Below are 27,602 nucleotides of genomic sequence, written 5' to 3' on the forward strand. Positions count from 1 at the left end.
ATCTCATTTTTTAGGCAAAAAAAAAAAAATGTGCAAGTTTCCGTTATTGAAACTACACACCCACGAAAATTCCACAGGGTAGATGCTGGTTGATTAGACTCTAGAAATTTATATTCATGTCTCATTTCTTTGCACTCTGGCTGAAAATATAATATGTGTGTTTGTCCTTTTTCATAACTTTGATGAAAAACTGGCCAAAATGAAAATCTCTGCAATAACATTCTATAAAATTCTGAGATTCCACACAGGAACTTTTGGGTCTTGAGGGAGCCTAATAAATACTATCCTTTTTCCTCATTTCCAAATTAGACTAGGATTCAAGCAGGAAACCAAAATATTATCTTTATTACTTGTAAAGGCTAGTTGGAAAATGTGGTAAAGCTGTGTGGTTTCCCAATATTGCATCCCAGAATTATATTTACACAAATACGGGTATGACAGGGCAGCCACCATCTTCCTCCATGGGGCTTGGCACTGGCACAGGTACAGCACCGAGGAACAGATCAAAAGCATGTTCTCTGCAGGCAGAAAGATGCCAGAGGCAAGACAGAAGGAGCTACTCATACCCAAGTCTTCTCAGAACTCTACAAAAAATTCATTTCTCCTCTGCTTTGCATGGGCCAAGCATGCTACTCTAATGGGTTCCCTCCACATAGAAGGTAGCATCCTCACCCTATCTTGGGGGGGGGCAAATGAACATGTACCTCCAACCTCCACATTTGTTGCTTTTAACCTACTGACGGAGCAAATTTATGCTTAAAAGATTTATTTCCAGACATTATTTGATCCTGTATTTCAAGTAAGGAATAATTCGTTTTTAATTATTTGTATATCTTGCTAAAAATGGCCAGTTTCTGCATAGAGAAGCTGAATGCATGTTGGAATATGTAGTGGACACTGGTGTGCCAGCCAGATCCCTTCATCCCCATCTTCAGGACTGACTCAGTCATTTCTTCAGCTATGAGAGTGCTAGTGGCTGACAGCTTACAGCTGAACAGCCCCCTAACCCTAACTCTCCCCAACACACTGGAGTTTTCTCTTCTCCCAGGCCACATCCAATGACTGCTCCATGCTAGGGGGTAAAGGCCGGCCTTGTTGCCACATTGGAGACAATTCTACAAGCCATCTAGGAGTCTCTATGTGACAGCAGTGACATCTACCTTCCTCCCCTGCCCCATTCTTCCTCCTCTTCCCCCACAAGTGTGTATCCCAATACCACCCCCACAAACCTCCTTCCAGGACTGCTTCCCAGGGACCTGCCACAGCATATTTTAAAAGGAAGTGTATCTCATATAGATTTCTGCATGTATTACCACATGGAAGAAATACTAGATTTTACCCATCTCAATAAGCTGAACATTGAACCAAGAAACCAGATTGAAAATACAATCTGGGTACTGGTGAAGGTTGTTTGTTAATAAAGACACAGCCAAAACTGGCCTAATACAGCATGACATCTTCCCAGAAGGCCATTTGTCACTGCAGCTTCTGGGGTGCATTTGTGTAATTAGATATTAACGATTCAGGATTAGTCTTGGAAAAGTGCACAGGCGAGGCCTCTCTCACAGCTGTTCTTTGAGTGGGCTTTGATCTCATGTATTGTTTAAATGTAACTTAAAAGTGATGTTTTCTTCTCTATGGGGAAAAAAATAGCTGCAGAATTAAAAGATGTACTGGCACTTGACACTAATCACAAATACTACCAGCAGCCCGTCTTGAAAACAAAGTGTTATTTTAACACTAAGCCATGATTTTGTTTTCATCCTGCACACAGGCCCAGGCATCCCCATTTCCACCCTTCATGACGGACGCACTGATCAAGGTACTCTCTCTTGCATGCTATTTATCTTGTCTCAAGTAATCCTGAACTCTCTGCGATGCTCCGCAAGAGAAAGCAGGACAGTTTCTCCACACCACCAAGGGAACTGCGGTGGAATCCTGTTATCACACCACTTATTATTGCACAGATTTGGATATTATTTGCGTCAAACAAGATCCTTTGAAATTTAATAATTCTTTGCAGTGAGAACCTGGCATAACACAGATGAGTTATATCAGAGGGTTTAATTCTATCTTCTCCAATCAGCCTTATAAAAAGCACAGATTAGAATTGGGAAAAAACTTAGCACATTCAGTACGATCTTCCTTCCAAAATAGAATTTCTAGTTTTTTTTTTTTTTTTTTTTTTTTTTGCTCAGGGGGTTGGGGGTAGGGGGTTGTTTGTGTGTGTGTGTGTGTGTGGTAACATCCCAAACCGGAAACAAATTCTACGTGTAACTTCTTCAATTCAGAGCAGAGGGTGACTGTCACGCCAGCTTTTTTTGTTTTAACAGCTACATCACATTGTTGCCACGTATGAACGCCCTGAAATTTGGAGGCTCTTTCCATTTTCAACTGCTATCAAGACAGTCCTCCTCTATCCTGTATTTGTGATATTGGTTCAAAATAGTTCACATCTCAAAGACGACTGGTTTTGCTCTCAACAGAGTTGTCCGAGTGTCTAATTGCTCTGATACTCTCCTGCTGGCTCTCCATTATCTTTTGATTTACTATTAAACAACATTATAGGGTTGGAGTTGTTGGAGGCCAGGGACAATGAGGCAGATGCCACTTTCTTCAGCACTCATGCCTGCGATTGCTCCTGGACAGCTTTGGTGACAAGTCAGGAGACTGCCTTGGGATTAGTTTGGCTGTCAGCTCAATGGCTCAAGTATAGGTGAAAATAATGAGAAAAAAAACCAGAATCAATTTGGGAACTCTGGACAGGACAGGCATTGTGATAATGGGACTGTGAATTTAGTTTCATTTTAAGATTTTTTTTAAACCTTGTGTCTAATAAGGAAATACTTGTAAGAATAACGATTATGTTTCTTAATTTGACCATCTCAGTCAGTGAAATGGATTTCAAGTCGACAACGTTTTGTTTTAATAGAAATCACCATCAGTGTATAATTCCCATTTTATCAAGACTCAAAATAATAGCCAGCCTTTCTTTTTCCATAGCATGGATTTCTACTTTCTTGAGATCCTTCTTAGATTCCTGGCAGGTCTCTGTACTGATTTTGAAGTTCCTTTATTTCACTCACTATTTACAAAATAGGTACATCCTCAGATATGTCAGATGTAATTAAATAAGTGCTAACTGAAAAAATAGAATTCAAATTCTTTCAGAGCACAGTTCCACAACTTACCTAATGTGAAATTATTCTCCTATGTTCATTATAAATACAGATTCCTAGGCCTTCCCCAAAGATTTTAATATGGTATATCTTAAGTTATGCTTGGAAGTTTGTATTTTTGATAGTAAATGTTCAACTGCTGTTTTGGAGCAGATGCTGTGTCTCTTGTTTACATCGCATTTGGTGTCAGCAATCTCATTTAAAAATATGTATGGAACTTCTACCACATTAAGCCAGGCACTGTGCTAGGTCCTGGATCTATCTATAAAATAAAGAGATACTGGGTTAGATGATGTCCTTGTCCTCAAGGAGGTTATAGATGAGTAGGGAATATGAACATGGAAATGAGCAGTTACAATACAGTGGGGTAAGTTCTAAGATAGGGGAACTACAGAAAGCCTGGAAGCCCACAGGAAGAGCAGCTCATCTGAGTTTGGGGGATTAGGAAATGTTTACTAAAGATAGCTACCACAAGCCCAAGACTTATGAATATGAAGTAGGTGTTGATGCTGTTTGGATGATTGGCTTGATAATGGTTTTTTACTGAGATAGAGGATTCACTGTGGAGATCAGGTTTTGGGAGGATGATGAATTTTGTTTTAAATGTTGAGCTTGAGGCACTGATGGGATGTCTAAGTGGAGCTGCTCTGTAATGACATCATTTTGGATCTGGATGTCAGAAGATCAGTTTGGACTGAAGATACTGATGAAACTCATTAGTTTATGGAGCATGTGGTAACTAAGGCCTTGGAAGTGGATGGCATGAGCAGAGTGACAATACAAGAGTGGATAGGGTTAGCGGGGAGTGAGCCTACAACAAAACTGTGTGGAACATCAACGCTTGAAAAATGGAAGGAGAAAAATGAGCCTGGAGAGGAGACCAAGAAGGAACAGAAGGAGGGGAATAAACTTGAGAGTATGGTATTGTGGAAAGCAGGGGAGGAGAAGAACTCAAGGAGGAGGAAATAATCATCCGTGCCAGATGCTGCAGAGAGTGAAGGAAGACTTGCTCTAAATTAATGGACTTAGCAAGAGGGAGATTGACATTAGCTTGGTCAGAGCCATTTCAGTGGAGCAGTGGAGGTGGAAGCCAGATTAAAGCAAAATTAGGTCTGCATAAGTAAGTTAAAAAAAAAAAAAAAAGCAGTATTTCCAGTTGGCCTGAGTGTGATGAGAAGAGGGGATCGGTGGGATGATGGCTGTAAAAAGTTGATGTAGGTTTAATTTTGGTTTTGAAAGAGGATAAACATTTGATTATGAGTGAATGTTGATAGAGGAAATCAGGAGAAAAAATGGAATGAAAACATAGAGGAGGGAGGTCCCTAAGAAGTTGAGAAAGGATGAAGATCAGAGACAGATAAGAGGATTAATCTCTTGTGATGTGATGGGAGAGAATAAAGAAATTGTTGGTATAATTGTATGAAAGTTGGAACACAGTGAAATGGCTTCCTTTTCCCTGCAAAGAGGGGGAGGGTTATTTGAACATAGCGGGTAGTACTTGAACCAGATTCTGTGGGAATCCAGAAGAGCTGGAATTGACAGGGAGGGCCCAGTTAAAGCTTAGTTGCTTTCGGCACAGAAAATGCTCATTAAAATTAACTAATTCATGACAGGCCCTTATTAATCAGCCTTTCCATGGATTCTTCCCATAATTAAATTAATGAGCAATGTGGGATTTTAAAATGATTCAAACAGAAATCAAGTATAAGGTCCATCGCTGTTATAACTCAATTTCATCACAATGAAGAGCCTACAAATACATGTGGAGCAGATACTACATGCCAGATACTAGGTGCTGTGTGTGCTTGGTACTGAGTATACAGTGATGGATGAAAGAAAGTAAAAGGTATAGTCTGACCTGTACTCCCCTTGCTAGGTTATAGGTTTTTAATTCACAGCCTTACTGAGAAGCCCACCTGTCAACTCTCACTCTCCCCACTGCCCCCTGTGAGATTCTGTTTGTGCTCCAAGAGGTGGAAAAATTGCCCACTCACTATCCATAAAAATGCAACTCTGAACCCTAAAAGCATTTAGATTAAATTTGGCATTTCATTAAGCCATGTATCAGAAAAGTTCAGGAGCTAAGAACAGAACAGAGAAAGAGTCAAAGCCATAAGCACGTGACAACACCCGGATACTGTCTCCCACTTCCAGTGCTTGTGGTAAAATAATACAAATAGTAATCAGTCAATCAATCAGCCACTCTGTGCGCTTGATCCACACAGGAGTCTATTTATCCATGGCAGCTCCACACATAGAATCCACGCAAGAATGAAGGGTTGGCTCTACTGTACTTAGAATTGTGTATTCATTTTACTTTTTTGGTTTTAACTTTTAAGGTGTCACAAGTATCTCTTCCCTGATGGATTACCCAAAGTTAATGTGAAATTCATTATGTATCTTATACAAATCATACCCAAAACATCTATACTTGTGCTAAGATTAAATATAACATGTTGGAGCAAAATGCCATGAGTATATGAAAACTGAGAGTTACAAGAGAAGTGGTTTGGCAAACTTAGTATAGTTACAAGCACTCCTCCAGCTCTCTCTCTTCAGAGACCACTCTTTCAAAAAGGCATAAAAACAAGAAGTCCATGGACATCTTTTGTAGCAATAAATATACCTCACAAGTCATCCAGCCCCTCTTTTAAAATATAAAGCTAAAACTCCACATACTATTTGAAAGACTAACTTTTCCCTAGAAAATGCTGATGTCAATCCCAAGTTCAAAATAAAGTCTATAAAAAGCCCTCTATTGCTAGAAACCTATTTGCATGTATTACCAATCTACAGATTCAAGAGATCAATGGATTTCTTCCTTTTCAAATATTAAAGTGTGAAATATAACTGAGCTGAAGTATAAATAGCAGGTTTTAGATTTTTTAAAGATTTAAGACAGAGAAAGAGCATAGTGTGTGTGTGTATACACAATATATATTGTTGTCTTACTCAGATATATCACTACCTTGAGAGAAAGGATCTGAAAGAATAGCATACACAATAATTCAATTTCCAAAAAAAGGAGAATGTCCTATATTAATCAAGTACAACAGGAAAGTGTAAGAAAGAAAGATTTTAAAAATCACAGAAATAATATTCAACTTTACACATTAAAAATTAAAAAACAAATTTTGAAATTACACAATTAATTATTTTAAATTTGAGGCCCCAGTAATCCAGATTGTATTTCCACTACATTTTTTTTAGTATATGATAAAATAAATATCACGTGCTTAGGTCATGGCTTTAAACTTAAAAACAAAACAGTTTTAGATGGGAAAACGTGATTGAATAAACATTGTTGCTCCTGTGATCTTGCTCAAAATGTGTTTTGATGCTGTTAGAATTAGTTAAAGACACAGTGATTATAATGTGATGTCCTTCCTAAAGGCTGATTATGGTCTAAAGGCTGATTATAAATACATTTGTCAATATGAAACGTCACTTCTTAAGCAAGCTTTTCACAGTTTCAGTTTCACCCATATTGAAGTCAAAGGAATTTAAGGGAAAAAATTGTTTATGGAAATACTATTGATTAAAAATGAACATTTAACTTTTTTTCAGAAATTAAAATCCTGGAAGAAAACAAGGAATTGGAAAATGCTTTGAAAAATATCCAGCTGCCTAAAGAGGAAATTAAGAAACTTGAAGTAGATGAAATTAGTAAGATCTTTTAAAAACTTCTCGTTTATAGATATGAAGCTGAGCAATTTTCTTGCTTTTAAAAAAGCATAGGGTGAACGTTACAGTGCAAATTCTGTGATCTATTAATATTACAGGATTTCATTTAAAATAATGTTATGGTAACAATTTTTAGTTTTACTAAATATCTTTAATATGTTTGTAAACATGGTTGATCTTATACATTTTCAATAGCTTCCTTTCCACATTGACATTTTTCAAAAAGAGCTTATCTAATTTTAATTTTAAAATGTGTCCTTCTAGAACAAATAGTAATTCAAGATTTCTAGTCATTTATACATTTAACACAAAAATTTAATAAAAGTTACTTTCAATATATCCTCAATTCTTAACAATTTAGTAGTTGAAAATTGATTTTATGGCATATATTGCTATTAAAGATAATAAATGATGCTATGAGTACTGTGGAATGAAGATTTTTCTCCTTTTTTTTTCCTCAAAGCTTTATGGTACAAGATGATTCTTCCTCCTCAATTTGACAGATCAAAGAAGTATCCCTTGCTAATTCAAGTGTATGTAATATTTTCTTTGGTGTAAAAACTATTTACTGAAAATATGTTAGATGAAATACACATTTATGAAATAGAATGAACCATTCTCCTTGGTAACAGTTCCTATTGATGCTGTTTTTATATATTCTTCAACTAATCAGAGTAAATAAAATATGGCTATTTAAAATAGATTGAGGAAGTTTTGAGATTTTAGCTGGACTTGCTTGCATTGGCTGTGTTAAATTTCCTTTGTATGGCAATTTGCCGAATGTGTCAGAATACCTTGGAGATAGAGAAATTGCAGCCAAAAAAATATTGTAAATCATCTTCACATCTTATGTAATTGAGTTAGAAATGAAATAAAGGAATAGAATACATTTAGTGGAATCACACCCAAAATCAGTGCTGACCTACACACAATTTGCTTAAAACACCATGCATTTTTTTTAGTATATCTTATGTCTGCTTTTAGCAAGTGGCAGGTGGCAGAAATGACGAAAAACCCACACATATTCCTTGAAATGCCAACCCTAGATGTATCCGTTTTGGGGAATAGGAGAGGCTGTGTCCCAAAACAACTTCCTTGTAGCAAACCTCTGGGAAAAGCCTGGACTCCTCTTGATTTTGAGCCAGTTCTAACGCCATTGTTATTTTATCACATAATTGTACTGGAATTACTAGAAGCAATGCTTGGCCAGGATGGGAAATAGAGTTTTACAAAGAAATCAAAGATTCTTTTTTTTTTTTTCCTTTAGGTATGGTGGTCCCTGCAGTCAGAGTGTAAGGTCTGTATTTGCTGTTAATTGGATATCTTATCTTGCAAGTAAGGAAGGGATGGTCATTGCCTTGGTGGATGGTCGAGGAACAGCTTTCCAAGGTGACAAACTCCTGTATGCAGTGTATCGAAAGCTGGGTGTTTATGAAGTTGAAGACCAGATTACAGCTGTCAGGTGAGCACCTTCTCATTCAAGCAGATGTCAACATGCAACAAAAGTCATGCAATCACTATTGTGTTTCTCCATTCTTCATGACTTAATTCTTTTTTTTTTTTCTTTTTCTAACTTAGTCTAAAATTATTACTAATCTTACAGGGGTATTTTTGCCAAATGTGAAAAAAAAAAAGTATTCATGGAAGAGCACTGATAAATGTGTAGAAAAATGATTTCAAGCGCTAAATCACAAATACCCTCTTTTGAAGAGTTGTCATTCATTCTAATATCTTTTAATTTAGTTCCATTTCTTACAATTGATAGAAAAACTTTGAACTCTAATGATGATCTTCAGGGAAACAAATATCTGAATTTGCTCAAGCATTGTGGATTCTACCTCATAAGTTTAGAAATAGCTCAAGATTTTATCAGCACTACATGCTTTTAGATGTCAGGCATTCATTTGGGGTTAAACTTGCTATCAGTCAGCCATTGTAGCATGAAAGTGTTTGCCTATTTTCATTTGACAAAAACAAAGTCATTTTACACACAGAAATTATATTATGAAAACATTTAGGGGAAAGACAGATTCATAATCTGATTTCTTCTTCTCAACTACATATATTTTCAACCATGATTTATGGTTCAATCATCTTTTCCTGAAACAGGACTACATAGGCACCAAAATTGTGGCTTTTTTAGAAACACTGTGCAAATAATTCTTGCAATGTCTCTATAGTTGTTGAATTTCTGTTATTATGTTATGAGTAGGTGAAGCTAGAGAATAATAGTTCGTAAATCTAAAAGGTAGCAGGCTACTTGCACTCTCAGTCATGAATATATACGCATGTGCGGATCTAAAGGTCAAACACTGTTTCACAGGCAAAGAGCAATTTAGAAATTTCTTTAGTACATTTTTTATCTCCTTAATGTCCTTAATACTTAATGAGTTCACTGCAACATGCAGAACAAAGATTGTATTTAACAGCCAGGAGCCAGGCCTAGACAACACTTTTTTGTAATTTTGTCTCTAATCAAAGCAGAAGAGTTTAGACTCACAAGTAATTATTTTTAAAAATAGAAAGGTGTCCATAACCCATACATTTTCAAGTGCTTCTTTCATTCTGGGAACACACAAAATGCTCAATAAAAAACAAAGTCTATCTGAGTACGATATAACAAATTAGTAAGTAGGTTACTAACACTAAAATCTGTAGCTATCACTCAATTTCTGGAAGCTCCCTCTTTCTTACGGATTCAGACTTTGGCCTTTCAACTATTCACTTGTTTGGAGGAGATAGTTCAAAGAAAAACCCCACTGAGGTATCAGTTTCTCATATAAAGACTGTAGTGTGCCTTAATGAGAATATTAACGCCATCCTCAGAATTATAGCCTAATTCCATGAGGGACTTATTTTTAGCACCATGGCTTACATCTATTTGCATTTAAACCATGCAATAAACATCAAGGACATGTAATCCTGGTACTACATGAAAACAGAGATAAAAATATGCCTCATCTATAATTTATTTAGATCTTTTCCAAAGCTAAAAGAGCTAAAAAGTGGTTTATTTTGGCATTGGTTAAAAAATCATTGTCTTCATCATCATTATCATCACAACCCATCAGTAACAACAAAATATGTCATTATACTTTTATGCATTTATTTACCACCACAAATGCACCATTTGAACCTAAGAAGAAATAACTTCTTAATATTTTCCTTGTATGAAATGAAATTTTAAACCTGAGCCATGATGTTCAACACAAAGGACACAAAGCCATAAATTCTACCTTCTACTGATTTTCGCAGTAATACCAATTTGTCTTTGGCATTTAGAATTGAAGACGGACTAGAGGTGGTAATTGGATACCTTTACTTTCTCTGAGCCATTTTTAGGATGGAATCTGAAGAAAGTCTTCCTGCTGTAGGGAAAACATATGTTCACCCATATACTCAGCCATTTAACAACATATCAAATATTAATGTTAATACATGCCATTGCAGTACATTTTGTATAAAATTGTGCAATTTGCAATCTCTGTTTTCAATGTGCTTACAATCTGGTAAAAGTAAATAAGCCACCTACACTCTGAAGGGACAACATTGTCGTTAGATCAAACTTTTAGTAAACACCCCAGAGAGTATGGGCAGCTGCGTGGACCCATGCAAAGCCTATAAACAACAGTGGAGATGACAGCCAGAGCTGGCCTTGGTTTTTGCTTGAAATCATTCTTATGCAACTGTGAAAAGGAAGCCTTATAATCCAATGCTTTGAGAAAACAAAAGCAAAATAGAATTGATTTAGAATAATAATCCTGGGGATGATTCAATATACCTCCTAAGGAAGTGTTTCAGGAATCAGACACCAAATGCCTGACCTGGGAAATTGAGATTACAATCCTTCTACTGTAGCCCTTAAATTGTCTCTCAGAGAATAAAATTTGTCCCCTGAATCTTTTATAAAATGCAGTCTGGCTAAGCTTTTGACATACCAAAAGAAAATCGTACGTACATATTTGGAAACAACAGTAAATACTACTCAAGGGCAGCAAATAGATTTAAACAAAGCAAAGTAGGGGAAAAAAAGAAGTCATATCATCTTATAACTTCTGTCTATATGAAAGAAAATGCTTCAGAAGAGATGCTTGTGAAGCTACAGACATAAGGGAGACTGGAACCTGCTTTCTTTAGGTTTCTCTTCAAATAGTACATATGTGAGACCCTTAAAACTTTGGTGGTTATAAGGGCAACTTTGCTCATTTGGAGTATATTTGGCGTTTTTGATACTCCCACAACTTTAAAATTTGATATAGCTTGAGGGTTAGTGGTGGGGAAGAATTACATGAGATGAAATTTTCTATCATGCTTTTATAGATGGTATGAATAAGAATATTTATAAAATAGGATAATAATTGATCACTAGGATTCCAAGTTTACCTTGGCCTCGGGCCATCTTTATGAGAGAAAAGTTATAAAGTTCATCCAGCCTCCAAAATTAGAAAAACATCCTTTTCATTTGTTACTGACATTTTGTTGATATAACCACATTATCAACAGTATTTACAACCCTCTGGGAAACTCTTCATAATTTGAAGGTGAATTTTATAGTGCCTCATTGGTCTGGAAGTGCTGAGATTATCTAGCTAACCTTTAACCTAGTCCTGCCACATTCAGTGTTAATGTTTCATTTCCATGTTAACTATTGCACTACCCTTTCCTGTAAATGTCATCCTTTCAGAATAAACCTAGGAAGAGAGCTGTTAAGAGTTTCCTGTTCCCATGTATCACCTGTTATTTGCTTTTTACCCCAGATGTAAGGCGGTATGATTGCTAGCTTCTGGGAGATCATAAAATCACAATTGACTTTATTTCTCAGAACTGTCTTCAAGCCCTAGTAGCAAGATTTTTTTTTTTTTAACGAGAAAGTGAACCTTCTCTTCTTTCATTTGGTTTTTGAAGTTTGTGCAAGAATTGCTCAAGTGTCACAATTTGCTGCACATTTTCTCTTCCATACCATGAGCAGCATCCACACAGGTAGCAACTTTCCATTTGCTACTGCATTTCTTCTCTGTAGACTCCTCAGTGTCCTTCAGAATCAGTGTCGGGTAAGCTGTGACTAACGGGGCCTCTTCCCATCTGTTTGTCCCGGGCATTTGCCCAACTCCTCTGTGCATCGGAAACGTGCATGTTGAATCAATGCAAGAGCGAAATGGTTGCTGTGAAATCCCTTTAAGAAACTACATTATTCAAGTAATGAAAATCACTCAGTTCTACTTCCAGAGAAGAACTGATGAGGAAGGTCATTAACAGTACTTGAATGGAACAAGAAGATAGTATTTTTCTGGGACTATATGTCTCCCTTTGGTCTTCTCCCCTCCTTCCTGTTACTGTTGCATACAGTGTTTACTGCAATGGCTGATACAGTTTGCTACATTCCACTCCGGCTTCTGTTTCTCTGAGATTTTCTTGAGTTTTTATGAAATCAATCCGCAGATAAATCACAATTGCTCTAGAACACTAGCCCTCAGGGGAGCATGTTAGAAATTAGCTTGAAACCCTCAATTTTGAGGGTTTCCCATGACTTTTTAAAGGTTGTCCTTCAGTGTAGCCCCTTGCTCCTAAGGAAAGAGTTATTATCAAAATAGTTTTCAAATGAATGTTCTTCTGGGATGGAGCTACAAAGGAATTATTTCCATATTCTAAAAGACACATGTAATGACCCCATGCAAGATGAATTGAGGATGCCTAAATATGAAATGGAAGAGAGTTGTGTATTTCTCTCAAGTGTCACTCAAAATGAAGTGGTGATTATCAGTAACAACTCAACAAACAATATGATAAGAAATTAATATAATTTAAAGCAGCAAGAACAAAATCCTTCTTTCCGATGGCTGGGGATTTGGAAATTTGGTCCTGCTCGATGGTACTGCTACTTCTTGTGTCACTATGACCCCGTATCTTGGCCTCTCTGAGTCTCAGGTATGCCCCCACGATTAGAATACAAGGCCTTATCGCTCTGAGATTACCACTCAATAACTGTACGATAGAGTGTAAGAGAATCCTTTTATCTCTTAGCAGAAAACATGATAATATTATTTTAATTATTTGTAAATGCAGCCTTATTATGCATGTGTTTAAACAAAGAAAATGTAGCGTTTCTATTAAATCTTTGGATTAAATATGCTTGTGTAATGAAGTAAATGTCATGTGTACACACTTAACATTCTAAAAATTTGTTTCTTTTACTTTAGAAAATTCATAGAAATGGGTTTCATTGATGAAAAAAGAATAGCCATATGGGGCTGGGTGAGTTGTTTTATATTTTTTTATGCCTGTTATTCAGTTCAGCAATCATCATTTTCTAAAGTGTTCGTTTAGAAGGTTTCTCATGAAATGTTAATGTTGCAACATAATTTAATCTGTCAATGGAAACAGTCAGTTTGGATAATCTGGGCTTCAAAATGGTGGTTTTAAGTGTTTGTTCCTTTTCTTTCTGTACAGTAAGTTAACTCATAATTAACATATTTTTACTTAAGTCTTTGTTACTAGATTATAGCATACTGAACTGAACCATATCCATCAGAGGGTGAATTTCCTTCGTTATTTTAAAGTTAAATATATATCTTTTATTTTATATTTCTATTTTATAAAAATCGGAGCTACAATTTGAAATCACAGGGACTTTCAGAATATAAATTCCTTAGTACCTAGCCTAGCAGTCATATCTTAGCTGTTTAATTTTGTTTCTTTTTATTTGGCAATCAAATTATTTTACTAGACCGAATGCTCATTTGTACTAACTGGAGAAAAGTACTATTTAGTTTCTTAATTATAGGTCATGAAGATAACTTTTCACATTTGAGGAGCTGTACATATTTTGAAAATACACATTTCAAGGAAGTGGCAAAACTTATCACTTACGGGCAATGAAGTCACTGGAAAGTTTAGAGAAATATTGGAAAGAGTTTAAATTTGCCCATTATAAATTATGATAATTACCCTTCAAAGAAGATTTCCTGTTTCACTTTTTGGTCTGAATTTGTACATTTGCAAGTCAATTTGCAGCCATTTGTGCCTGGGTTGTTTTTCTTGGCTGTTTTCTCTGAGAGCGGCCTGCACGAGAAGAAGGGAATGAAACCCAATATTGAAGGGAATCTGCAGGATTCAGCTCCACTCAGCTCAGTGACCAGATGAAGAGCTGTTAGGAATTTGAAGAAAGTTGTTACTTCATGCCATTTGGTCCTTCTTAAAACTATCAAATGTTAAATATCTAAACAGAATGAAATTCAAATGAGTAGAAATAAATGAAATATTTCTATAGTGAAATATTCCAGATAATACCTTCCCTATCATCCATTTTTATAAATGGTTTCCTAAAGCAAATCCTTGAAAGATTCTAATTTTAAGTTGAACATGTACATATAATCATTAACATTTCTCTTAGAGTTGGACTTTGCTTTTGCTGCAGGCTTTGAAATAACCATAAAGTAGAACTTTTTATTTTATTTATAGAACATTCTAGGTATTAGTTTGGTAGAAAACCATCTACGTGGGATGATTTTCTAAAAACCCACTCATCACCCAAAAATATATCCCTATCAGCCTGAAATTCTTCAATAATAGATTCTCACTGCATCTAGTTGGGCAAATGCCACTGAAATAGTACATTAAAACCCCCACCCCTCAATTGCTTACTTTCCAACATGGTGATGACTATAAGGTCGACTCTGAGAGCAAGTCTGAGCAAAGAAAGTAAGAAATGGGCTGCCACGTGATATAACATCTGAGCAGAAGGAACTAGTGTGTGGATAAAGACATTAATACTATACTGGGTTTTAAAATCAGCTGTTCAGGTTTAAGACATGTTTATTAATCCATCTGTCTAATCACTGACTTGTTCATTCTTTCATCTACATAGTACATTTTTTACAAGGTCTTCTACTAGGTTCCTTAAGGGATGAAAAGATGAGTAAGTCATAGTCCTGGCCCTCTTGTGGGGGAAACAGACAACAAAATAAGCAATGGCTCAGCAATGTTCCAAGTGTTAAGAGAGATGCAACTTGCTGTGGAGTACAGGGGGACAAGAGTGGATAATTATGGCTGTGGGAGCTAAGGGAGGATTCCAAAATAAGTTAGCATTTGAGATTGGTGAAGATAGCTGAGGAACGGAGCATTCCAGGCAGAGTGAAAACCACATTGCCCAGGACCTGAGTTAAAGAGCATGGTGCACACGGGGAGACTGAGCTGGCCAGGGATGCCTGAAACTTTGAAAGTCTAAAGTATCTTGAGGAAATTACAGGAAATGAGTCTGAATAAGTAAGTACACAGACAATACACAGTCTCTTAGGCCACCTAAAGGAGAGGGGGCTTTGTGCATGCCTGTGACACCTTTCTCTTTGTTCTTCTGTGCCTCTATGGTTGTTATACCTTTTTTTTTTTTTCCTTTTTTCGTTTTTGAGACGGAATTGCTCTCTGTTGTCCAGGCTGGAGTGCAGTGGTGCGATCTCGGCTCACTGCAACCTCTACCTCCCAGGTTCAAGCGATTCTCCTGCCTCAGCCTCCCGAGTAGCTGGGATTACAGGCACATGCCACCACATCTGGCTGATACTCCTTTTTTCGTTTTTGAGACAAGGTTTTGTCATGTTGCCCAGGCTGGTCTTAAATCCCTAGGCTCAAGCAATTCACCCACCTTGGCCTCCCAAAATGCTTTGATTACAGGCATGAGCTATGGCACCAGCCTCCATTTATTATTTAAATATTGGTGTTTTTCTGGGTCTGGATCTCACCTTGACCCTCATTAGTCTTCCTTTCCTTCTGCAAACGCTTGTGGTGTCAAAGATGATGACGACTTCCAGATCCCTGGCACCAGCACACACCTCTCTTCTGTGCTTCGTGTTTCAAATGCCTGCTGATTATCTCTCCCACATGTCTCATATGGTCCTCAACTTATGCCTAAGGTAAACTTGTTAAGGCCTATTTTAAAACAAGTCTTAATCTTCATTAAGGCTTCTCCACACACTTATTCACCCAAATTAGAAACCTCAGAGCTGTTTTCAACCTCCCCCTGTTCCTGACTTCAACATTCCATTGATTAATAAGTTCTGTCAATTCTACCTTTAAACATCAAAGTCTGTTCTCATCATCCCTACTGACACTGCCTTAGTTTGAGTTTCTTCATTTGTAATTTAAGCCAGAAATTCTCAAACGTTAGCTTGCACAAACATCACCTGGAGAGCTTGTTAAGACACTAGAGATTCTGAGTCTGTGCTTCTGGGGTGGGGTCCGAGAGTCTGCGTTTCCAGCAAGACCCCAGGTGATGCTGATGTTTGGGTCCATGGAGCACAGGTTGCATGCTTCAATTTAACTATTCTAATTGCTTCTTACCTGTCTTCCTGCTTTGGCCTCACAAGCTCCAATGTGGTTAATGAAGTTATCATTCCAAAATAATTTTTACTGTGTGGCTTTTCTGCTTATGTATTTTATAGGACTCTGCATTGCCTGCAACACAAAGCCCAGATACCTTTCATGGCATGCAAGGCCTTTGGCAATCTGACTCCAGCTTATCTTCCAATCTCATCTCGTGCTGCTTTTCCCTGTACCTTAAGTAATTTAAATTATGGCTGGGAGCGGTGGCTCATGCCTGTAATCCCAGTACTTTGTGAGGCCGAGGCAGGTGGATCATGAGATCAGGAGTTCGAGACCAGCCTGACAAACATGGTGAAACCTCGTCTCTACTAAAAATACAAAAATTAGTCAGTTGTGGTAGCATGCACCTGTAATCCCAGCTACTCAGGAGGCTGAGGCAGGAGAATTACTTGAACCCAGGAGGTAGAGGTTGCAGTGAGCCGAGATCGTACCATTGCACTCCAGCCTGGGCAACAGAGCACGACTCCATTTCAAAAAAAAAAAGAAAAATTATATCCGTGCTTCCTCGTTCCCACATTTTGTACATGCTGTTTCTCGCATCTGTAGTGTCCATTCTTGTCTTCCATTCCCCACGTTTTCCTCACTCCCAAATGGATAACTCACGCTTGCTCTTTAAGATTCAACTCAGATATTATTTTCTTTGTGTTCCAGAAGCTCTTTGTATTTCTCTTACAGGAATTACTATGTTGTATCTTGTCTGTCTGTTCGTTTCTCCCATAAGAATGTAAGTTCATCAAAGGAATGGACTGTGTCTCATTTTTGCTTTCTTTCTGAGCGCAGAGTTAGAATTGTGCTTGTTTAGCACAATGCCTGGCCACATCAAGCATCTATGATGTTGTTTAAACTGACTTTAATCCTATAAATCAATGTCTCCCCTCAAATGTATCCCACTAGTACCAGGAGATTTTTCAGGAAAATGTTCTATAGTCTAATACTTTGGCAAATCATGAATTCTATGTAACAGTGTATATAGGCTCTAGAAAAACTAGTAAAAAATACTGTCAAGTTTTGTTTAACACAGTATTACCAAAAAGTATTTGATTCCATAATTCCTTATTCCTCCACCATCCCAGAACACATATTGACAATGTTTTCTATGGACATCAACTTTTTAAGTGCTCTTGAAGTCAATAGGGCGAGGTATTGGTGCCTTAGAAAGATAATCTTGGCTGCAAAGTGGAGGATAATCTGAGATGTGGGAAGAGGATGGGCCAAGGGGCTAGAAGAGCAGTAATACCAGGGACAGGTATTAAAGGCCTAAATTAGTCAGTGAAGTAGCAGTTGGAAGAGGTTATATCTCTGTGTGCTCTTATACAATATAATAAGCAGGGACCTATGGCAAATTGGAGATGGAAAGGAGAAAGACATTGAAAACTACCGTAAGGGTTACTTAGCTCTTACTGCGTTTTGTATTAGGGAAGAATATATGTGTTTCTGTGAAGTATTAGACAGTATAGTGGTTTGGGAAATACGTCATACCCAACAATATTTTTTGAAGTCGATTGATCAATAAGCTCCAAATCCCACATTACTCTCCATTATCGAGTTCAAGAAATGGGGAAGAAACCTTTTTATCTTTCCCTTTCATTTTCTGGCTCGCATAAAACAAAGCCCACTAGCCCTGGTTTTAGCTCCTTGATAAATATTCACTATGTGCCCACCACAGTGCCTAAGAAGTATCAGTTTATGACAGTGGTTGTTAACCAGGACGATTTTGCTCCTTGGGACATTTGACAACGTCTGGAGGCATTTTTAATTGTCACGCGGGGGGAGTGCTACTGGCATCTAGTGGGTAGAGGCCAGGGATGCTGTTAAACATCCCACAATACACAGGACAGCCCCCTATAACAAAGAATTATCCATCCCAAACTGTCAATAGTGTCAGAGTTGCAAAACCCTGATATGCAGTGAAAACTCAACACAATTATTCTGACAATTGAAGAGCAGCGAGGGTTTTGCCTAAATTATTAGAATAACAGCCTCATTTCTGGGCTTCGCTTTGTTAATATAGGCCTAGCCAGGTGGTGTTGAATAAGCATTAGTTCATGATTTAATCTTAGTTCCTTTCTCTCCCAGTGACTAATTATAAGTAATTTGAATTGCTATGTGTGATCAACGATGTAAAAGTAGGACAAATGCACCTCTAATGAGACTATATTAGACTCTGAACTTACAGTTTCCCCAAAAGAGGTTGCCCTAAGTATAGGGATACAGAGGAAGGGGCATGGGTTGGTGAGTCAAGTGTCCTGGGTTTGAGTCCCAGCTCTGCTGCTTACTGACTCCATAGCCACTATAAGTTTACTCTGAGCCTCAGTTTCCTCATTGTGAAATGCAGCAGTAATTTCCTCACCAAGACACTGTGAGGATTAGACATAGTAATAGCAAAGTCATATACTCAACAAATATTTATTCCATTCCTATTGTGTGTCAGGCTATATTTTCAGTGCCAAGCATACATTCATTGACAAGACAGACAAAAATATCTACCCTTACAGAGTTGGGAATGGTTGGGGAGTAAGACAATAAACAAGATAAATATGTAAAATATAGAGAGTGTTTAATGGCATTAAGCGCTATGGAAAAAGACAAAACAAGAAAGAGGAATGGTGCAAGTTGGTACAATTTTAAATCAAAACGGCAAAGAAGGCTCATTTGAGGTGACATTTGACTTTGAAGAGGAGAGGAAGTGAGGCATGCCAGTGTCTGTGGAAAGAACATTCCAGGCAGAAGGTCACAGCATTTGCAAACGTCCTGAGGCCAGAGCATGCTTGGAGAGTTCAAAGAACATCAAGAGAGCCAGTGAGCAAGGGGAAGGGAAAGGAAGGGGAGAAATGAGGTGGGAGAAGGGAGACAGATTGTGTGAGACCATAAAGGCCATTGCAATAACCCTGACCACATAAATGTTAGCGAGTTATTATTATTGCCTATAGGTAAAATGTTCCAGTGTGCATTATGCCTCAAATAAGAGTATTTCGTAAACCTTCCTTCAAAATCCTGTGCCCTTCTAAGAATGTTTTTAAAGATATCCTTCATTTAAACAAAATGGCAAGGCGTCTAAGTGCAAAGGACAAAATTCCAGAATTCTCATGGCCAATCTGCTCTGTGGGTTCTTTTCTTGCAACAGCCACCCACTCTGCCTGGGAGCCCCACTCATGGAGGGGGGGCAGGAAAAAGTCAACTCGGGTTTTCTTTTTTCCCCCTCTTCCTTTCTACAATAGGAATAGCTTTTCCAAGCTGCCCGAGAATTTAAAGTACACCTTCTTTTGTTGTGCTGCTGATACAGTCGCTTTTGCTCTTACAAATTCCCAGAGAAAATTTGTATTCATTCTGAAAACAGGAAAGTTTTGTTTAAATACAACACTCTCACCCAATCACTGAATAGATACAGATTAATAATTCCTAAGATTTTCAACAGAAATATTCAAAAACCTTTTCATGATATGCAAAGGCTTTTATTTTAATCTCAGGTCTCACTTTATTTCCTGCTCTGGGGCATAGGAAAGGAGAAGCAGGAACCAGTATTTTTATTTGCAGTAAACACACTTTGCCAATAAAACCATAAATGATAATACTTTTTTTCTAAAGGTCTCTGGCTTACTCTGCTCTCATTTGAACTTGAAATTAAGAAGGAAGGAAAGCCCTCCCATTTCAGCAGGAGTTGCTCCAAACCTGCTAATCAAAACAAGTCATTTTTAAAATTATAAGTGAAAGTTTAAACCAGACAGAGAATTTTCACTTGCAATAAGGATTTTCAAACCCAAATGTATCTTCTGTTTTTAAAATATACTTTTTCCCTGTTAAAACATGGTTCAATTCTCCTCCAAGTATAATGAAAAGAGGCCATGGTACAATCGGAGCTCCCTCTTTTATTCTGTGTTTTGTAGCTAAAGGTCTTCAATAAAATTCCCCAGAGCTAAAAACATAAAACTGTAAATTAGTTTGAGAATTCTTCATTTAACTGTTAGATTCAGCAAGATTGTTTAGCTGATTCTCCCATTCCATGCATTTCATGAATCAAAAATAGACCCCTACCACTGACCTATTACCAGCACCATGTCTGTCTACATCTCTCTCTCTCACACACACACACTCACTCATTCTCCCTATCTAAAGAATGACTTTCTCTGGTAAAGATGATATGATCTGTCCTGATCTGAGGGAAGTGATTCCCAGAAATCTGTGGTCATAAGGTCCTAAAAACGCGGTTTGGCTTTAGCTGGAGAGTCACGCTGTCCCCTTATGATTTTTAGAGACGTTCTTGCATCAGGGCAAGAATAAACACAGAGAATCACTTCCTCATCTAGTGCACACATTTTTTTTTGGTCCATGTCCCAGACAACTGCTTAGTCCACGTTCCCAGGAGAAGCACCTCTCTCACAGCATGTTTGTACAGACCAAATTTGCTTCTCACGAGGCAATGCAACTTTATTTGGATGCCCTGTTCATTTCTTCATATTTAAGAAAATGTTCAAATTTCCAAATGACATGGTCAGAGATCTCTTTCTCTTAACAGGATCCCATTTCTGAATCACCTCTTGATTCCTTGGAGAAGGAAATCTATGAGAGCTAAACCTACTCCTGACTCTGCAAATTGCATCCTGCTTTGTATTTATTTCCTTTTCCTTAAATTTGCAGGAAGAAGTATAAGGTTTTTAAAGACACCGATGACTTTTCCTCCTTTGAGCTGCTGTGTCAGAAATCCTTAAAACAGAATATGTACCACTACGTCATACACAAACTATGGCCATGTCTTAAATTATCCAAAAAGTTCTTATGGCCTTCCTTTGGTATTCTGTTGTGAAAATAAATAAGTAAATACATAGATACATGTTCTGCCTCACAGGACTTTTGCAAACTGCAAGGACGTATCTTACATTTAAATTTTGGTAATTTTTTTTTCTGTGCATCTCTTTCAAGTCATCTCTTTCAAGTAAAATCCTGTTTTTGTTCCAGCACAGTCCTAGTTGGAAAGATATAGAGAAAAAAAGAAGTTTTTTGCAAAAAAAAAAATTGAAATTCTATCTCTTAAACTGCTCCTACCATGTTTTAAGAGGGTCTGTTATGATCAGCACACCAAGTATTTCTAATGCATTAGGGATGAAACGATCATTATGTCTGGTCATTTATCTGGAGCTTGCTGCTGAGGATGCAAGATAGACGTGTAATCCACCCTTAGCCACATTCTCCAGCTCCCTTCAGTCCGGATTGTGAGTAGAGTTGCTATAAACACATGGAGGAAAGCTTATGAAAGTAAATCTGAGTCTGACTCATAACAATGTCTCTACAGTCCTATGGAGGATACGTTTCATCACTGGCCCTTGCATCTGGAACTGGTCTTTTCAAATGTGGGATAGCAGTGGCTCCAGTCTCCAGCTGGGAATATTACGGTATGGAAACATTCATGAATGTTACCGTGAAAGCATTTAACACGTAATTACTGTACATTTGATGTTGCTAGAAAAATGGATTATGCAGTAAAATTCACCCCAGCATCACTGGGGAAAATATAATTTATAAACAAAGTTGTTTATATCATTTATATAAACATACTGTAACAATTGAAGAAACCTCAAGAGTGAGGAAAAGCTCTTCTTCCATAATCCACTATATCTTATTTTCTCCCAGAAACCTTGAGCCCCTGCCGAACCAAATCTTTAAAATCAGAGCTAACTCTGTTTTTGCAGGCACACAGCTACAGCATAATTGACTTTTAAGCACATCTTCTGCACAGTCAGGCCAGAGGCCAAGCAATTCACCTCCATGCCACAGTTAGCAATTGCCAGCTCTGTTGCCCCAGAAATCAAAGAAACAAAAAGTTTGTTGGAGAAATACTCCTGTGTGCTCCTATTTTTATCATTACATCAATGCAGGATGATTATTTGGAAGGAACTCTAATAATTATACAAAAATTAGCTTCATCGGATTCTCTCCTCTGTATTGGGGTAGATATAAAACAATTGTGACTTGTAGGGGATCTTGATTAAGAAAAAAAGTGTGTGCATCTATGTATGTGTATAGGGGGGATGGATTTGGGGAACATATTTTCATTCCAGATGAAATAAGACACCAGTAAAAGTCCTAAAGATGGCTTGTTTTGTGATTTCCTTTAAAATATATTGAGACCATTCTACAGGTCATTCCTACTTCAACATTCTTCCTAGGAGGATAGAAGTGAAAAATATTAAGACTAGTCATAGAAAGAAAATATTTAGATGCTCCTGTTTCCATAATCTCTTCCTTCGTACTTCTCCAGCTCTGTTGAGGCAAATTGCAGAGATTATACATATTCTTTGAGACCAACCATTACAGCCAAGTAAAGCAAGAATTTACCTCAAGAGCTCAGGATGGGAAAATTGAGAAACAGTTATTAAACTAGAAGGTCTTGTTGGTTAATGAAATGACATGCATCACATGCAAACAATGTATATTCTTATATATTTTATAGCGTCTGTCTACACAGAAAGATTCATGGGTCTTCCCACAAAGGATGATAATCTTGAGCACTACAAAGTAAGTGTTTCCATTTTATTTAGGTTATTAATTAATTTCTAATATGCTAAATAATTTAAAAGCCGTAGTTCAGAGTTTAGAGTTTTAATTCTGGGTCCCCAAGCAAATATAATCTTTTGTTAATTGCAAAACCCTTCATTAGAAAGGGTTTTACTCCTTTTGGATTCTGTTCTTGCTTTTCCCATCCTCCCTTCCCTAACCTCTCTTTTCTCAATCTTCCTCCCCACCCCCAACCCCTACACAGCTTGAGCGGGCATCATTTATGCCTAAGGTCTCACTCATATGTAACATATGACACATAAACTTTCAGTTTTTCAAACTAAGAATCAGATGGAAGTAATGCAAATGATGATGAAAATGTGTTGCTCTGACTCTTAAATATTTATCAAGCAAAGCAATACATAATTTCAGTATTGGTGCTAAGTCCATTGCACAATGATTTAGCTAGTTTTCTATTAGAACTTGCAGCAACTAAAATGTTAATTTTTTTCTCTTTTCCAGAATTCAACTGTGATGGCAAGAGCAGAATATTTCAGAAATGTAGACTATCTTCTCATCCACGGAACAGCAGATGGTGAGGTTTAAGCAAGACTCTTACACATAAAAATACTGAGCCAGCATCACTTTGTTTAAGAAACATTAAGCATCCTCCTATGCCTATGCTCAGGGTCAGTACCTAAGAGTCAGGGACATTTCCATATCTGAGTGTGATTCCTCACTGCTGACAATGTCAAATGCATGACTAGATAATTGTTGGTGTTCATTTCCAGGCAGTACATTGTCACTCTATGCTTTCTGGTATTTAGCCGCACTTTAACTCTCTCTCTTTGTTGCAGATAATGTGCACTTTCAAAACTCAGCACAGATTGCTAAAGCTCTGGTTAATGCACAAGTGGATTTCCAGGCAATGGTACATAATTTTGTTTTACTCTTGTTCATGGCCTTAGACCCTCAAGCTAAAAGGAGGGGTTCATATTTTTATTTTTTTTAACTTTTAAAGTAAAATCTGACAAAGAGACTGCAGGATAGAGTAGGCAGAACATTAGCAAATGAATCTTGGATCTTTCTTTAACTCCTGAAGGACCCAAGGCAAACCAGATCACCTCTCGTGTTCCCAGTTGAGTCATGTAAAATAAAGGAGTTCACAAGATTAAATGATCTTCTAGTTCAAACATTCAGTAGTTCTGAAATCCTATGTGAATAAGCAGCTATATGTTTAGAGTCCCTGCAAAACCTGAGCATCCTTAAGCAGCTAAAAGATGCTGTTTGTTCAGGAAGAAGCAGCTGCAGAATGTCATCACAAACCTACAAGGCTCCCTGAAATCATATGGCTCCATTTGGGGTTAGAGGACTTTTCACCTATGTATTCTCATCCCCTGGCATACACCTGGCCTATCACAGATGCTCAGCTTCTTACTGAGTGAATGAATGAATGAGCTAAATGTAAAATCCAGGTTTCATGAGGAATGAAAAATGGAACCAGAAAAGAAAATAAGGTGAAAGCCAAAGTTGGGGGAGGGGGCATTCTTGGTAGCTACCTTTTCCTCTCACAAATGCTCCCTCAGTTGCTTGAGTTGAACAAGAACCCCGAAAAGGAAACCCCCATCTTTTCAACATTTGTTTAAAAAAATGTACTGGCTAGGAAGGAAATGGGGGAGGGGGTATAAGGAGAAGGCGGTTGAGGGGTACAAAAGACAGTTAGATAGAAAAAAATAAGTTCTAGTATTTGAAAGTTCAGTAGGGAAATTATGGTCAATCATAATTGATTGTATAATTCAAAATAGCTGGAAGAGAAGAATTATAATTTTCCCAACATAAACAAAATTTGTTTGAGGTGATGGGTATTTCAGTTATCGTGATTTGATCATTACACATTGTATTCAGCTATCAAAATATCACTGTACACCCAAAAGATAATACAACTATTATATATCAAATGTTTAAAAACATACAAAGAGTGAGGTGAGTTTTTTCTGACCTTTTTTATTGTGATCCCCAAAGTAAATTCAACTTAGTAAATATATATGTTATTACATGGTGACCACTGCTACCTTTATTCAGTGAAAGCAATAATGTTAGTGGCATCTCTCCAAGAGTGAAGTTTAAAGTTATAATACTATCTTTCACTTTTTAAAATGCTATTTTTAACTCCTATAAATGGTATTTATGGCTATATGTGAATACATTATATTGTGGATTTTCTGCAACAGAGACGAATTAGATTCACAAGTTGAAAGCCTCATGGAATTTTTGAGCTACAAGGAATCTTAGGGAAAATCAGCTCCAACCCCTTTGTTTTTCAAATGAAGAAACCAAACTCCAAAGAAGCAAAGTAACAGACTCAGTGCATCACTTCTGGTAACTCTGATTCCTGATCCTGATCTTCCAGGATGCTGGATGATGTGAGATCTCAGCCACTGAGATCTAAAATATGTTTAAAGCATGTGAAACAGTAGTGGAGGTTAACGAAAGCTCTTCCTGCTGTAAATATTTACATGTAAGCTATTTTATTTATTCGAGTGTTCTTAGATAGAATTTCCCCATAATAGAAAGATTATCAGGTCCTAAGAACACAAAAAAGTCCAAGCTAAATGCATTTTGTGACTGCAAGAATAAAACAAGATTCTTTCTTTGTGTTTCAGTGGTACTCTGACCAGAACCACGGCTTATCCGGCCTGTCCACGAACCACTTATACACCCACATGACCCACTTTCTAAAGCAGTGTTTTTCTTTGTCGGACTAAAAACGATGCAGATGCAAGCCTGTATCAGAATCTGAAAACTTTATATAAATCCCTCAGACGATTTGCTTGTTTTATTTTTTATGTTGTAAAATGCTGGTATAAACAAATGAATGCTGTTCTGAAGGCTGGTAAAAAAATGATGAGGACTAAAAAGTTCATGATAAATATTGTTTACATTTTCTGGTACTCTGTGAAAGAAAAGGGAGTCATGCATTTTGCTTTGGACACAGTGTTTTATCACCTGTTCATTTAAAGAAAAATAATAAAGTCAGAAGTTCAAGGGCTATTGTGCTGTCTGTATTCACTGATTTCAGGTTCCAGGTTCTATCACAGAAAGAAGTGTTTGTGCAAAGCAAGGGCATGAATATTAGGGTGGTCGTGGAGGAGAAGAATCTAGAAGCAGTTCTGGATTTCTGTCATGAGAACTCCAAATACTGGAACCAACAGCTCAGAGTAGGCAAAAGCATTGTTCAGAAAATGCAAGTGAATCACGTTTGAGATGTTTGCACTCTATGCTGTCCCTCCAAGAAATGTTTATTTCATTTCTCCCAGAAGATTTCTTCAACATTGCCAAAAGCATTTGATAAAGATAAAGTCAGACTTTTGAATTCAGGCTCCTTTTAAAAAAATGCTTCTAATTTGGAAGTGTTCCTATTTTGAATCCATTTTTAGAATTAGTAATGGTAACTGCTTTCAGATTGCTAACCCATAACCAAATCAAACCAAACAAAAATCAATCAATCAATCAATAAAATGGACATCAATGGCTAGAGAGGAAAATTTTATATCTATGAGGTTTTTCTGGGGTTTTAGTTCTACATTATAAAGTTCATATTGAAAAAAAATAGCTGTAATGCCTACAGTCCTAAAGCAACGCATTGCCAATTACTACCACCTACATTTAGAAACTACCAGTGACCTGCCATCTCTGTGACTGCCTCAGAATTAAAAGATCCATACCAGGTCACCAGAAGATATTTATTGAATGAATGTTGGAAGTATCCACCACACTGCTGTCTAAGGGACTTTTCATTGTGTGATCCCCAGCACTGGATTGCCCTGGGTAATTTCTCCCCATCCCTAGCTTGATACTTTCTTTCCAGTTGCAGGTTGAATCCCCTCATGCCTTATAGCCAGAAGAATCAATCCTGGCCTGGAACATTGCAGCAGGAAGACCACAAAGAGCACAAACAGTCTTCTCTAGAGTTTTCTGACTTTTCCCAATCTAGCATTCTTTCCACTTCAGCTTTCTGAAACCATTGCCCCCAACTCAGGCCACATAGCTCCACCTCACACATCAGGAAGGGACGTTTTGTGGTGGTCAGGAATTCTGGACAACACCTTCCCAGGTTCACGACTGGCCACAGCCCCTCTTTTCTTCCTCCATGCAATGGCTGTTGCCCTCAGGATCAGAGTAAGCTACCACCTCCCTCTCTGTTCTGCACAGAGCAGCCTCTGAAGCAAGCCCAAGAGATTTTCTCATAGTTTTCTCATCATTCACTCTCTCCATCTAGGGAGAGAAAAACAACCAGTCATTGTCTAATACTCTATCTAGGGATACCACACGGTCATTGCAAATAGAAAGAACAAAAATCCTATTTCTCCAACTTATTTTCTGCCTTTGTGAACTTTGCAAAACTGGATTCTAATATCAATGTGCAGTAAGTGGTCTCCAGTCTCAGGCCTTTGCTCCCACTGCCACAGAGGGAACTGCTGAGACAAAATTAATAGTGCCATTTTCCCACTTAGAACCCTTTGGTGATTCTCCATTGTCTACAAAACAATATTCAAAATCAGCGTGACAGAGAGAGCCCTTGACAATCTGTCCCCATGCATGTTTTCCAAACCCTTCTCCTGACACCAGCTTCTATAGACTGTTAGATTAAAATTAGATAAAACTACAGTTCATCTCTTCAGTCCCACTTGCCACATTTCCCTGCTCAGTAGCCACATGGTTAGTCAGCACTATACTGGACAATGTCAATGTAGAACATTTTCATCATCACAGAAAGTGCTGCTGAACACCTTAGTGCTACCTTAGAGAAAATCTTCCTAATGCTACCCTGGAGAAATCTTCACCGCCCTTGTCTTGAAATGTGGCATATCACAGAAA

General features: G+C 37.6%; 1 protein-coding gene across 3 annotated transcripts in view; it reads left to right on the top strand.

The window, feature by feature from the left end:
• Positions 1–25,775, top strand: part of FAP (fibroblast activation protein alpha) — a 71,763-nt gene extending 45,988 nt beyond the window's left edge. For all 3 annotated transcript variants that reach the window (XM_050752270.1, XM_050752271.1, XM_050752272.1), the window contains 10 exons: positions 1,775–1,822; positions 6,747–6,845; positions 7,327–7,396; positions 8,131–8,325; positions 13,061–13,115; positions 21,523–21,622; positions 22,681–22,745; positions 23,247–23,319; positions 23,582–23,655; positions 25,388–25,775. In XM_050752270.1, coding sequence (XP_050608227.1) covers positions 1,775–1,822; positions 6,747–6,845; positions 7,327–7,396; positions 8,131–8,325; positions 13,061–13,115; positions 21,523–21,622; positions 22,681–22,745; positions 23,247–23,319; positions 23,582–23,655; positions 25,388–25,489 — 881 coding nt within the window. In that variant the 3' untranslated portion in view covers positions 25,490–25,775. The remainder of the gene's footprint in view (positions 1–1,774; positions 1,823–6,746; positions 6,846–7,326; positions 7,397–8,130; positions 8,326–13,060; positions 13,116–21,522; positions 21,623–22,680; positions 22,746–23,246; positions 23,320–23,581; positions 23,656–25,387) is intronic.
• The last annotated feature ends 1,827 nt before the right edge of the window (positions 25,776–27,602 follow it).

This window comes from Macaca thibetana, chromosome 12 (assembly GCF_024542745.1).
Source record: "Macaca thibetana thibetana isolate TM-01 chromosome 12, ASM2454274v1, whole genome shotgun sequence".
Lineage (NCBI taxonomy): Eukaryota > Metazoa > Chordata > Mammalia > Primates > Cercopithecidae > Macaca > Macaca thibetana.